Here is a 14177-nt window from a genome sequence, read left to right on the forward strand (position 1 = left end):
TCATGTGTTAGAGCAAGATGGAAATGATTTAGTTCAGTTTATTCATTTTATAGACGAGGAAACATCAAAGTTGCCAGGAGTTTTCCAAAATCAATGAACAAGTATTTATTAAACACCTACTATGTGCCAGGCACTGCATAAAAAAATTAAATAGACCCTGCCCTCATGGAGTTTACAGTCTATTGGGTAATTTTGGGTGTGTGTGTGTGTGTGTGTGTGTGTGTGTGTGTGTGTGTGTGCAGGCAATGAGGGTTAAGTGACTTGCCCAAGGTCACACAGCTAGTAAGTGTCAAGTGTCTAAGGCAGAATTTGAACTCAGGTCCTCCTGAATCCAGGGCCAGTGCTTTAATCCACTTCGCCACCTAGCTGCCCCCATTTACAGTCTATTGGGAAACAAATGGTCCTCAAACCTCCACAGCCCAGGTACCTACTCCAACTAAACAACTTTCCTCGTCTATTTTTGTCCTAAAGTGTACTCTTTATACCACAATGAATAGTTCAAATGATGAGTTACCTGGCTTTCTCCCTTTGATAACTCTTAAGAAGGGGCCATATCCAGTCGTCCTGATCTATATCTTGCCACTGGACCCACATGGCTCTGGAGGAGAGAGTGAGGCTGGTGACTTTGCACAGCCCTGCCTCACTTAAATCCAATTCACTGCAAGTCATGCCATCACCTTCCTGATGTCATGGTCCTCTTCAAGAATGAAGGACAAACAACGAATGAATTAACTCGAGAACCATTTCTTCCTGATTTTGAAGTTCCTCTGCCAGGTATTAATTTTGTAGGGTAGAGGGGAGGAGGGAAAGATATCTATTTTCCATTTTTTATCTCACTTAGTGCTCTTTTCTGTTTCTTAAAGATGACAAAGCATATGCCAACATTTTAAATACAAAAATTTCCAGCCAGGACTCCCTTTCCTGAAATGCAATGAGCTGATGAAAGGAGTAAAGAACAATAGCTTCTCACCATGTTTCCTCCATCTAGCCTATAGGCATTTGAACTAGTGGTAAGCCAAATGCCTTACTCGTTTTCATAAGGTCAGAGGATACTTTAGTCAAGCATGGTAAGTGATCAAATAGGGTATGATGTTCCATTTCATTCTTGAATATAGGAAGCACCCACTTTTTAGCACTAAGCATTTTACTGCTCTGATTCTACATTATTTAACAAATACCTAATACTTCACTTTCCATTCTCTCCATTCATTCCACATACACTACTGACAGAATTGGGCAGGTTTAAAAACAGGTAAACAATGCATACTTGGTAAGTTTCTGATGATTTACTTTTTGACATGATTTTCAGGAGAGCATTTTTTCTTGTGACCAGAGCAAAAATCTTAATTAAGTTCACTACTTAGTCTGTATGGCTAAACATGCATGTTAATTCTCTTATACCATAAACTAAACATGCCATGCATTCCAACACAACACCAGGTTTGTCTGCATGCTAATGAAAACTGAACATGCCCTTAAAGGAAATATTAATATTCCAATCACGAAAAAGGCTAAACAACTGTGTGACAAATAAAGTGAAAAAATCTGGCCACTGAAATTTAGGCATTATACAGAATGGCAAACCAATGTCCAAGGCCACTTCTTTCTGGATCCAAGTTTCAGGTTCTTTTCAGAAAAGTTGGTTATCACCATTGACCATTCATTTACTCATTCAACAAATGGTTTTAACTATCATTGTGTTAGATGCTGGGAATACAAAGACGAAAAATGATAGTATGCCCTCAAGGATCCCACATTCTAGATGAGAGAAAAGCCATGTAAAAAAGACTAATTCATAGCTGAAAATAAGAGCAGAGAAAAGGGTAGAGGTATAAGATATCACAGTAAGACAGTGGTGAAAAACCAGAGAAGGCTACATAAAGGAGGCAGAAGGTGAGGCTAGGTCTTGAATCAATCAAAGAATAATGCCTAAATGCTTACGATGTACAAGGAGGGCATGATATGAAAAGAACCAGAGATACAATGAAGAAAAAAACTGTTCCCTGCTCTCAGAGAGTTGACATTCTAATAGGGAGACAATATACATATAAGTAGGCATATACTCATATATAGAATAGATGAAAGAATCTTTGGGGGAGAGGGGGGCGGGTGCAGGCAGGGCAATGAGGGTTAAGTGATTTGCCCAGGGTAACACAACTAGTAAGTGTCAGGTGTCTGAGGCTGAATTTCAACTCAGGTCCTCCTGATTCCAGGGCCAGTGCTTTCTCCACTGCAACACCTAACTGCCCCCCCGATGAAAGTTAATCTTAAAGGGAAATGACACCTGTAGAAGGTCTTTAAGGTGTTCAACTGAGTTTTGAAGGAAACTGGGGAATCTAGGAGTTATAGGTGTGGAGGGAAAGAATTCCATGAATGGGGGTCAAGCCACAGCAAAGGCACAGAGTTACAAGAGATGGCCTGTTGTGTGTTAAGACTATAGAAACGGGCTACATGGTCAAGACATTTAAATGCCAAAAAGATGAATTTATACTGGACTGCAGAGTTAACAGGGGAGTCACTGGAGTTTATTGATGGGAGGTGGAAGATGGTGAAGAGGACATCATAAACAAAACAATTTTAGAAAATCACTTTGGTAGTTATGTAGAAGATGGAATTGGGAGAGATTTGAGGTCCAGATGCCAACAAGGAACTGAACTAGGATAGTAGCTGTATCAGTTGAGAAAAGTTGTGGCAACTCATTGGATAAGAAAATGTTTAAGCAAAGAGTTGAAGATGACACTAATGTTGAATACCTGGGTAGATGGTGATACCCTCTACAGTTAACGGGAAGCTTGGAATAGGGGTATAGTGTGCAGGGGAAAGGGGAAGGAAAATAAGGAGAGGAAAATGAGTTCTGTTTTGGGCATGCTGAGTTTGATCTTCCAACAGGATATCCAGTTTGAGATGTCTAAGAGCAGGTAGAGATGTATGACTATAACTCAGTAGAGAAACTTGGACTAGAATCATTTGCAGAGAGATGATAACTAAACCCATGGAAGCTGACGAGATCATCAAGTGAAACAGGAGGGAGGTAAAAGAGACGAGAGACTAGGACAGAGCCTTGGAGGAACAGCCACGGTTAGTGGGCATGACCTGTATGAAGATACAGCAAAGTAAACGAAGAAGGGACAGCCAGATAGGTAGGAGAATCAATATAACAGGTTAAAAACAATCAGCAAATTCATTCATTTATATGAGAAAACGTGTAAAGACCAAGTGTCATAGAAGTGCTAGCTATTATTATTTTTGCAAAGTACTTTGATTAGAGGCCATTTTAGATTTTTAAAATATTTAAATTCCATGATCACTAGGAAGCCAACCAACTACTAACAAAATCATAAGATAACATCCAGTTAAAGAAGTTATACCAAAAAAATTATCATACCAAGTAAAATGGAAAAATAATTTAGAAATCATTTATTAACTTCATTATTGTTGTTCTCTTCTAGTATGTTATGGTAAGAAACTATGGGTGTTTACAAATATGCAAACATACATCCATACACAGATGTGTATGACAGATGTCTCTTGCAGAACAAGGATAACTCATTTACAAAGCCAAAAGGAAAAAGACTTAGAAAATCAGAAGTATACAGAAAAATGATGATTTAAAATTCCAAGTAGACCTAATTTATTAAGTCATAGACAAACTAGGTTTGTTTAAATACAAATCATTGTATTTATTTTACCTGAGAAAATGGAAAGGTTAGAAACCTGAAATCATAGCAGAACAGTGAGTTTCTGAGTGCTAGGGATCAACTATAATAAAGAGTAAGACTGGTTTTCAACACAATATTGGGAAGACAATGCAAAAGTTTCAGTGCCAAAAGACTTCTGTTGATGTATTTTTAAGAAAGAGCAAGAAGAACTAGAGGCTTCTAAAACCAATGATTTATACTCTACCATAGTAATAACACCTTATTTGTCATTTGTCAGATGCCGCATTCATGGAAATTAATGCAATACAAAAGTATTCTCCAAATTGGAATAAATTATTCCTAAATTAGTGATATGTATGGTTAGGAAATTTAAAAATGGTTTAAAAAAATATTTGGCAAAGTCTTTTGGCTACAATGTCTACTAATTTTTAAAAGAAGATAAATCCAAGTAATAGCATACATACATAGCCTCTTACTATACAAATATACAGCCTCTACTGCTCATTGCCCCCTCTATATTCTTCAGAATGTATTGTAGTCTCAGACAAATTATTATATAGGGTAAGTCCTATTAAATAGTATAAGTCCTATTTCCCACTCTGACCGCCACCCTCCCAATAGTTCTTCAGAGAGGGCAAACCAAAGAATGGGTCTGCTATAGAAGAGTTACTTAACAAAAACCTGTCTATAAAATCCATACTACTGCTCCCACACACTACTTCCTACTTACAGTAGGGGCATGTAGCAAAAGTGAGCAGCTGATAGCCAGGTAAGTTGAATCAGGATTCTTTTAAACTATTAAAGCTGTTTTATACAATGATTAGTTCTTACCTGGTCCTGTGTTGACAATAATGTAAATAGCGTTTCCAATGCTGCTCTTCGAACTGATGATATAGTGTGATGCAAAAATGGCCATACACGTGGTACTAAAACTGTAAGTGACTGTTGGATACTGATAAAGAAGATGTAAATTAATCTTACTCATACGTATTCTTGATAAGTAAGAATCCATTTAAATTTCATTTATATATGGACTTCATAATATTAACATTCTATTCATGAACATTCTTCATGAACCTGAATCATTTTTTAAAAGGTAAGGTTTTCATTTGCACAACTCACTCAATACCATTACTCAACTCGACAGCACTGCAGTATTATATAAGCATAAAAAACAAGGTCAGAGATGGGTACAAATGGTATTAGGCTCCTCTGTGACACTAGTGCTATTAAGGTTTTTGTTTTGGTTTAAGTTCCTTTCTCATTATGTCCATTTTTTCCCATTCTCCAAAAATCAGGCATTGAAACCACAATGGGCTTAGTCAATGGCATCAGAGTTGGCAATTATCCATCTCTACCTGCTATTCCTGTGAGTGACCAGTGACTCCAACAGATAGATAGTTGTGTGTATTCTCTATTGACAGTGCATTACTCTATCATCAGATAGGCAGAATATGTGAAATGCAGCACTTTTCAGCTATATCCCCAGGGTAAATGTTCTTGAATTAGGAAATGTTAAGTAAAGCCTCCTCCTTGTTGGTCTCTGGTTAATGGGGAAATAAAATCAAGACTACCTACAATCATAGGTTCTCCTTTATATTCATAAGTCAGCCTGACAAGTGTAGAAATAGACGATCTTTTTCCACATCAGAGTGACTTATAGGAGTTCACTGGATCTAGAAAATTGTGGCCCATGCAGGGGTAGGTGTACTGGTAAATCTTTAACAACTGGCTATCCAGAGAGAAAAGTAAGGGAAAACAGTATATGCATCACACAGTTTTAAATTTAAGCTGCATCATTAACAGTTTCTCTTTCTTAAGTCTAGACAATAAAAAATAAAGTCTTGGTTTGTATTATTTGCCAATTTCTGAGATCTAAATGCTCTCACTGAAAATTTGAAAAATCAGTTCCATTATTTCACTGGGTCATGCACTAACTATATGAGGTATACACCCTTTTTAAGACAGTTTAAGTAAATGGTGGAAAACTAACACCAACTTCACTGTTCTTTTTGGTTCTCAGTTTCAATGGGTCCATTTATCTTTTATTGCTATTTTTCACTGGCTGTCCCTTCCATTTTTTGTAGGACCAGTGTTTCCTATGCTTTTTATATACCAATGTAATTTATATACGAAATTTAATCCAAACATACACATACAAATAAACATGCAGACACAAAATAGACTAAGAACACAGAAACAGCAGTTTTTGTTAACAGTGCAATTGGTCATGCCGGATACAATTTTTAAAGCATGCTGCATTTCTTATGTAGGTTGGTAGTTATCTACCACCTAAAAAATATCATTTTAGAGAAAGAAGATATTTGCTAATAAAACATTTGTTGGGAAAAAAGGATGAAAAGCTGACTAGTTTATAAAGTACCAAGTTAACAAAATTTTCATTAACTAGATCCATTTCCTCACATTACCTACCCAGCTTTTCTTGCACTTTAGTTACCTTATAGTAAAAATAAAGCTAAAATGCGTTACTTTAGGTACTTAAATATTTATAGAATGCTTTTGATGGAAGGAAACTTACAGAGCATCTAAAATAACCTTTTTATATTATAAAGAAACCAAGATCCTTGAGGTCACACAACTAATTAGTGGCACAGCCAAAACAAAACGTTTATACTATCCAACTTCAACGCCTGGCGATTAAGAACCTGCACACATTTCCTCTTCCTGACTTCTTTCTACAGCACTCACTCTGTGATCCCAACAGCTGCGCTGTCCTACTCATCCAATGCCAACATTATGGACTTATTTGGAAGACGCCACTACTTTATCATTTCTATGTCATTCTACTATTTTTATGTATATCTAATTCCAATTAAAAGTCTAATATTAATTCAAGTACTTCAGAAATAATTTTGCGTTGATCAGTAGCTAACAAGGGGCATTTTGTGACCTCTATGTAAATGCTGCAGCCAAGTAAGAAAGATTCGTTTTCTCTTCTCTCGCTCTCTCTCTCTCTCTCTCTCTCTTTCTTGTTCTCTGGTCCTATCAACAGAGTGGATTAAGCTTTCAGCTGATGCATTAGAGACTAGGCTAAAAGATCAGTAAACAGCTGCCCGATCACTGGGCCTCCTTTCAATTTTCAGATGCAGCATACTAGTAAAGCTTTACAATTCTGGCATGCTTCTGGCTTTAATATAGTTTGGGGGACTTGAACATTAAGAGAAAATAACTTTCTACTGTTCTAACAAGAACTAGTAACTGAAGTTAAAGATGAAAAGGAGGCCAAGGAAAAGCTAACTGATAAGTTATACAAATTGCTAAATCATTGTTATTCTATGATAAAATAGCTCTACATAATTACACGTTTAAAAACTATGTGGATTACATCGATTAATAAACCAATATAACAGAACAGAGAAAGAGAGAGCTGTACAACTCGAGCGTCCCCAAAAAGGGTCAGAGGCGTATACTCTTATCTTAGACACTCCTGCCACACCTCTTCTTATAGCTGCACTGTATTTGCTGGGCAGTGCCTCCTAAGAAAACATATTCTGGCTACACAGCATTTCCTCAATTCTTAGAAGGATAAAATATCTAAAATATTCAATGAAAATGAACTTAAAATCTTACTATGGCTCTATCAAGAACAATTACCTGCACTGTTGGACCTGAGGATAAGTGAGAAGGGATGAAAGAAGGGTCATGATACTGTTTGTTGAAGCGGTGAGATCATCTAGTTCCAGAAGAGCATCCCATAAGGTATTTATAATAAAAGGTACCTATAAGATGAATTAAAATGAAATGTTTGTCAGCCACATTTTGCATGTTTTATACACATTAAGTCTAACAATCCAATACTTTTTGCCACTGCTAAGTTATATACCTCTAGGAAAAAAGCACAGTAAACAAATGACTAATGATTTTCAGTAAAATATAACACGTGGGACTTGAAATTAGAGCAGCTGAGTCCAAATCCCAGCTCTGCCACTTATGATGTCACCTCAACTTTTGGGTATTGGTTTCCTCAACTGCAGAATGAGAAGGCTGGATGAGCTGGCCCCTAATATCCCTTCTGGCTCTAAATCTCTAGTAGTTCAGTGACTACAGGACATCATTAGCTTTTCTAGAGGGGTCCCAGACTTTTATTTGAGCCTCTCAATGACCTGTGAACCACTCTACTCTACCTATGCTACCCAACCTTATCCTATACTCCAATAAATTCAACAATTCTGTCCTGCTAAACACACCGCATTCTTACACTTGTTTCCTATGCCTGAAAACCCCACTCTTTTTCTTCATCTTTTAAGCTCAACTCAATCAATCAACCAACCAATAAGTATGTGTCCAAATGCCACCCACTTTAAGAAGCCTTCTCCATCCTCCTTTGGTGTTCCTCCTTCCTTGAATATCAAAAAAGACTGTAATAATCCTATGCACTTAAGATATGATATTGTATAACACAGCCAAGGGTCTAGAATCCCCTACCTCTCCCTTTCCACCCCTCTCTCCCCCCCAGCCACCAGTGGATTAAAATTTTCCTGAAATTTTGTTTTATTTCAGATTTCTACCTCCTCTAATATCTAGCACAGAGCAAGCATTTAAGGTCTGTCCTTGTCAGCATTCCAAGAGGATCTAACTGGCTTTTGAAAATGTGCAATTCATTAATGGTACTAAATAGGACATGAACTCAGTGTCTCCTGACTCTTAAGACAAGCACTTCACGCACCCAGCTGCCTTTGTTAAAATGCCCTGTAAGAGTCCTCTCAGAAATGCTGCCAATGATGAGAATCAGACCAAAGGGGGTGGTACTTTTGGATGGGTACGTAAATCATTCATTCAAATCATGGACCCAAGAAAAGGCCTTGACAGGTAAAGGTGGTTATGGATACCTCCAGAAATTCAGGTTGCTGTGAGTAGAGTCAAATGTCCATTTCAGTCTAGGATTCTCTTTAGCAACAAAATCCCTATAAGGTAGACCCTTAACTAACCTATTTTCCCAAATGTCATTAGAGCCAGTAATAAACCAAGGCCAGTTCAGACTCACTGCTATTGTCAACAGAGGCTCCCTCCTAAGGGCAATTTTTGAATAATTTCCAGATCTGCACTGTTATCTGGGTCTTGCCCTGTTTCTATCATCTAGGTCTAAATTCACCTAAGAACCAAATATCTCTCTTCTAATAATTAAAAGCTAATGCAGATAGTACTGAAATCTCTTTCTCAGAGAAAGTTCCTTAAGAATTTCATATATAATATACCTAAGTTATATGAATGAACACACAGTTTTTCTTCTCGCCTAATGAATAAAATTTGACTCTGAGCTACTAAGTATGGGACATCTTAACTAAGAAATAGAGAACCTGTGTAAGCTGAAGGGAGAAAACAGGGTAGAGAATGCAGCTTACACAGATTAATAGTTGATAATCTAAATCTAAATGAGCTCTTCAGAGAGAAAGTGCAAAAATATTATAATTTACCTTTTGTGACTGAAGATGGACAAGACTATCCACCACTGGCACTAATGATGCTGCAGCAACAGCCCTGACATCATCGTCAAGGTCTTGGAGTCCTTCAATTATTTTGGTCAAAACTTTAGGTAATAAAGTTTTAATTACATCCTGCAAAATTATATATTAAAAGTGGTCATTTTATTAATAAGGAAATTAATTCATTCAATAACATTTATTAAGTACCAACTACATAAAACACCATGGGACACATCAAGATAAATAATACAAGGATCTGTCCTCAAGGAACTTGTATCCAGGAACTGAAGTAGATAAAGACCTTTGAATGGTTTTTTTTAAAATGTAAAACCTTAATAAAATTAAGTTGATTACAAAGACTGACAACAAATGTAAAAAAGCTCAGTAGGTATGATAAAAATTAATAAAGCAGGGCAGCTAGGTGGCGCAGTGGATAGAGCATTGGCCCTGAAGTCAGGAGGACCTGAGTTCAAATCCGTTCTCAGACACTTGACACTAGCTGTGTGACCCTAGGCAAATCACTTAACTCCAATTGCCTCACCAAAAAAAAAAAAAAAAAATTTAATAAAGCACCTATGCTGAAATATGTATGTATATGTATTTGTATATATACACACATATATGTACATATGTGTAAGAACTACAAAAACTAATATAGCCAAATTTTGTGTAATTAACTTTTAATGTCTATCTACATCTTTTTCCCCCTTGGGAAGAGCACTCATTTTAGGGTGCAGGTGCAGTCCATGACTGGGGACTACATGGTAAGTAAAATACAAAGAACAGTATAAAAGTACATAAGAAAAAAGAAAGTTGGTAGGAGTTCCAAGGAGAGTGTTTGTATAACTAGGCTCTTATTCTATTACTTGAGTCTTTTGCATCACTTTCTTCATTTAGTTGGAGTTGTGCTATTTATATTAAAATAAACATATTAAAAATACATAAAGTTGGGGGCAGCTAGGTGGCACAGTGGATAAAGCACCGGCCCTGGATTCAGGAGGACCTGAGTTCAAATCCAGCTTCAGACACTTAACACTTACTGTGTGAACCTGGGCAAGTCACTTAACCCCAATTACCTCACAAAAAACAAAAACAAAAACAAAAAACAAAAATACATAAAGTTAGCCAAGAAGAAAAATAACTAAATTCCTAAAACAGGAGTATAATTCAAATTGAAAGATAAAAGTAAAAATTGAGAATTATACAGTATTCCAATGTAACTTAAAATACTAATTAATACTGAGAATGTAATAGGGGTTCAAAAAATATCATTGAGTCTTTACTCACTAAAGTATCTCTAAATTTTCCAGCCTTTTAATCCTATATGCTGATTAAACTGAAAAGTAGTAGTATAAAATATGATTTGACTAAAAGCAAAACTTTATTTTAATGATGACTATTAGCTCCCATAAGGTATATGTTAAGTTCACATTATTTTCCAAAGATACCTCCAACAAACTCATCATTTACCTTGTTTTCCAGAATTATATTTAAAAGACTAAATTATACATACATAGGAACAATCATTTGTTTATATAAACTAAAGTCTCCTTAGTTGTGACTAATACATAAGTCTAAATTTGTCAGGCTATATTTAAATGGCAACATTTGGTAGCATCAAGGAGACCCAGATTTCCTCAGCTCTTTAACATAATTCTCTGCCAGATTTTTTTTTTTTGGGGGGGGGGGGGGTCAGGAGAAAAAGGAGGGGGAAGGGAAGGAAAAATCTATTTTATCAATGTTCATCACTAATACACCAGGGTCATCTACTAGATCATGTGCCAACCTTGATCTTTCCCCTCCTTTCTTCCTTGCTCATCTAGGCCCTTATCTCATTCTTGGTTTTCACACCAGCTTCCCTTATCTTCACTGTGTTCCCTTTCCTGCCAAGCTGGGAACCTTACCATTTTGCTTAAGAACTCCTGTGCAGAGGATGGGGAGTGCCCATTTTTGACTATTAGTGTTGCCTTTCAGCTATACTATGACTTAAATGGCCTTTTAAAAGTTGGTCTGGGAATCTATAATGGTTATCATTACTATGGAAAAATATGTTCTGATTTCATAGCAAAACACATTTATTTTTAAGTTGGGAAATATCTGAGTAGTTTATGTATTTACTTGTCCTTAGTATTTAAAGATGGTCCAAAAAACAATGTATCATAATCTTTACACAGGTTTCAATAAGCAAAAAGGAGTCATGGGTCCATGGTTTTAATTCCAGGCTCTGCCGCCAACTAGCTTTATGACTATGGGTAAGCTCAGTTTCACCATCTATAAAACAGGAATAATACTATCTGCCCCAATGACCTCACAGAATTGTAAGGATTGTATGATAAAATACATGAAAGTGATTTGAAAAGCATAAAGGGATACAGAAAAATATAGTACTGCAGAAGTAGGAGACTATGGAAGCAGAACATTGACTATGTCAGATTTGATGTGTTAGCTGTTTTGCAGAGCTGTTTTTTTCCCCTCTTTACTCTAAAGGCTGTCTCTGTGAGAAGGGGTGGAAGGAAATACAATGGGAATATAGGTGATTTAGAAACAAAAGATAACAATATAAATGTATAAACTATATATGTGTGTACTCGATACTAACAGTGACTGTACTAGTTCTAACAGAGGCTATACTTTAGAGGAGATAGTTCCTTCCACACATCTGGCTTAAGTAAAGCAGAGAATCAAAATGAAATAAATTTGAATTGACATAACTTTTTTCAAAAGCCTCTAGCAATAACATGTTTAATTATGAAAATTACATCAAATTATTTTGAAGCACATGACTAACTGTCTTTTATTCCTATCAAAGGAATTTAATTTTAGTAGTATGACCTGTACTTGGAGAAATTATATATATGCCCATAATCTCTTTTACAATGACAGGTAAAGAATGTCAAGTCAAGAAAAGGCTGTATTGGGTATCTATTGTGTCTGACATTGAATTAAGTAGATTTTATGTGGGATAAAATAAAACTAAAAGACATAATCCCTACTCTCAAGAAGCTTACCTTCTAAATGAAGACGAACTAGGTGGCCTCAGATCCCTTCTAGCTCTAGACAGATCTATGATTCTAATTCTCTTTTGATATATGGCTCAAATCCCTACTTGAATTATCTATGTGTGTCTGCAACCTGGCCTCAGAGTGCCTCCAATTCGTGAATACTGCATTCACCCAATTGCATACTGACCTATGAATTCAGAGGTATGCTACAATATTTGAAATAGAAATAACATCAACTTTTAAAGAGAGAAAAATGCCTTCATTCACACACATGATACAGATTCTGAAGTGTTTACCTGACGAACTGCTAAAACATATTTTATTCCTAATAGGCCACCATGCCTCACTTCCCACTGTTCTTGTGTGAGCAATTTAAGAAGAACATCCACAGTCTTATGAACTCCTGTTTCATTCATGTGTTTTAACACCACACCTAAAGTTTGAGCACAAGTTTCACGAACTGGTGCTACAACCTACAAGAAGAAAGGAGGAAAAGTTGAAAATCAGTACCAGATTATGCAAAAACAAACAAACAAACAAACAAAAAACTGAATAAAGATTCCCTTAAATGAGATGCTTACTTCATCTGAAACAAAGTCACCAAATCTGTCTAATGCAAAAACACAAAGGAGTCTAATAGCCAAGTCTTCCAACCAATCTTGATGCTGCTGGATCATCTGTGAAAATACAACCACTATTAAATATCACAAATACCATTTCAAGTATTCTTTTCATTGGGGAAAACTTATTTCCACAACTTAAATTAACACGCAAATTGATCACAAATAAAAAACCAAAAAATTGAGACCAAGTAGATCATTTTAACATAAATATTAGTCCAAAAATGGCACCAATTAATCTCTTTTTTATCATAAATCACTGCCTATTTGTTAATTAGCTTGATTGGAATAGAACTTCACCAAAGCTCCAATAAGGTATGAAATCCAGTTAAGTCTCTTGCATACGCTAAGAAATAAGGTCAGTTTGATGATCAATGTCAGCAAAGCATACTATATCACAAACTATCTCCACCAATCATCTCTCTCCCAATCTTTCCATTATCTCTTCAAGTCACTCTACTTTTCAGTCTACTAGCTTCTATTCTTTCAACTGAACTTCTTAGAACTTAAGCTCTGTCAGTTTCACTTACCATTTCATGTCTCACCTTCTTTCCCATTCTTTGTCATTCCACTTTTCCCTCCCCTTCTTGTTTCTGCTTTTCTTGCTTGCCCCTTTCTCCCTGAGAATTTCATTCTCTTTCTCACTCCTTTCCCTTTAGCCCTCTTGTTGAGCATTTATCCTCCTCAGGCAGGACAGGCTGATTTATGAAGGTTTGTTAGTATTATCAGTCTAATACACTTACCTCCTCTAAAGTGCTATCTCCTATTTTACCACCACTTTTCCCATGAGCTTTGAGAATCTCCCTTAATCCAGTACCTGCACCATGTCGAACCTAAAAGTATCAACATTAAATAATGTTAGAGTCTTAATATTTAAAGCTGGTTTAACTTCTTTTCAGTAAGAAAAAAAAATTACTTCCCTTAAACTAAAGTATCCTATATGGCAATTTAAAATAACGTGCCTTCTTTTGGGTAAAATCTTAGCTAACACATATCTTGAAGACAATGTGTTACAGAGGGAACAATGCTGGACTCTAAGTTACATGAATCTGAATTACATTTAGATCCTCATTATCAATGTCCTCACTTATGAATGAGGGACTTGGACTGCATAAACGCTAAGGTCCTTTCTAGCTCTAAGTTCTAGGAGAGTTCTAAGATAAAATTCCATTTGTCCATCACTCCTTTAAAAAAAAAAGGGGGGGGGGCAGCTAGGTGGCGCAGTGGATAGATCACCGGCCCTGGATTCAGGAGCTCAAATCCGACCTCAGACACTTAACATTTACTAGCTGTGTGACCCTGGGCAAGTCACTTAACCCCAATTGCCTCACCCAAAAAAAAAAAAATGAACCTCATTGCTAGGGGAAGAGAAGGAAGGAGAGGGAAGTAGGAAGAGTTGTTCTAACAGAGTGTTTGTACCAACATTTCTACAATTCCTAATGCCCAATACCT

General features: G+C 36.4%; 1 protein-coding gene across 2 annotated transcripts in view; it reads right to left on the bottom strand.

Moving 5' to 3' along the window:
- The window catches only part of BTAF1 (B-TFIID TATA-box binding protein associated factor 1), a 130310-nt gene that overhangs the window by 56296 nt on the left and 59837 nt on the right, over positions 1-14177 (bottom strand). For both annotated transcript variants that reach the window (XM_043984760.1, XM_043984758.1), the window contains exons 9-14: positions 13469-13558; positions 12687-12782; positions 12402-12578; positions 9095-9235; positions 7275-7399; positions 4491-4611 (exon numbers count right to left, since the gene is read on the bottom strand). In XM_043984760.1, coding sequence (XP_043840695.1) covers positions 4491-4611; positions 7275-7399; positions 9095-9235; positions 12402-12578; positions 12687-12782; positions 13469-13558 — 750 coding nt within the window. The remainder of the gene's footprint in view (positions 1-4490; positions 4612-7274; positions 7400-9094; positions 9236-12401; positions 12579-12686; positions 12783-13468; positions 13559-14177) is intronic.

Source organism: Dromiciops gliroides, chromosome 2 (assembly GCF_019393635.1).
Source record: "Dromiciops gliroides isolate mDroGli1 chromosome 2, mDroGli1.pri, whole genome shotgun sequence".
NCBI classification, from domain to species: domain Eukaryota; kingdom Metazoa; phylum Chordata; class Mammalia; order Microbiotheria; family Microbiotheriidae; genus Dromiciops; species Dromiciops gliroides.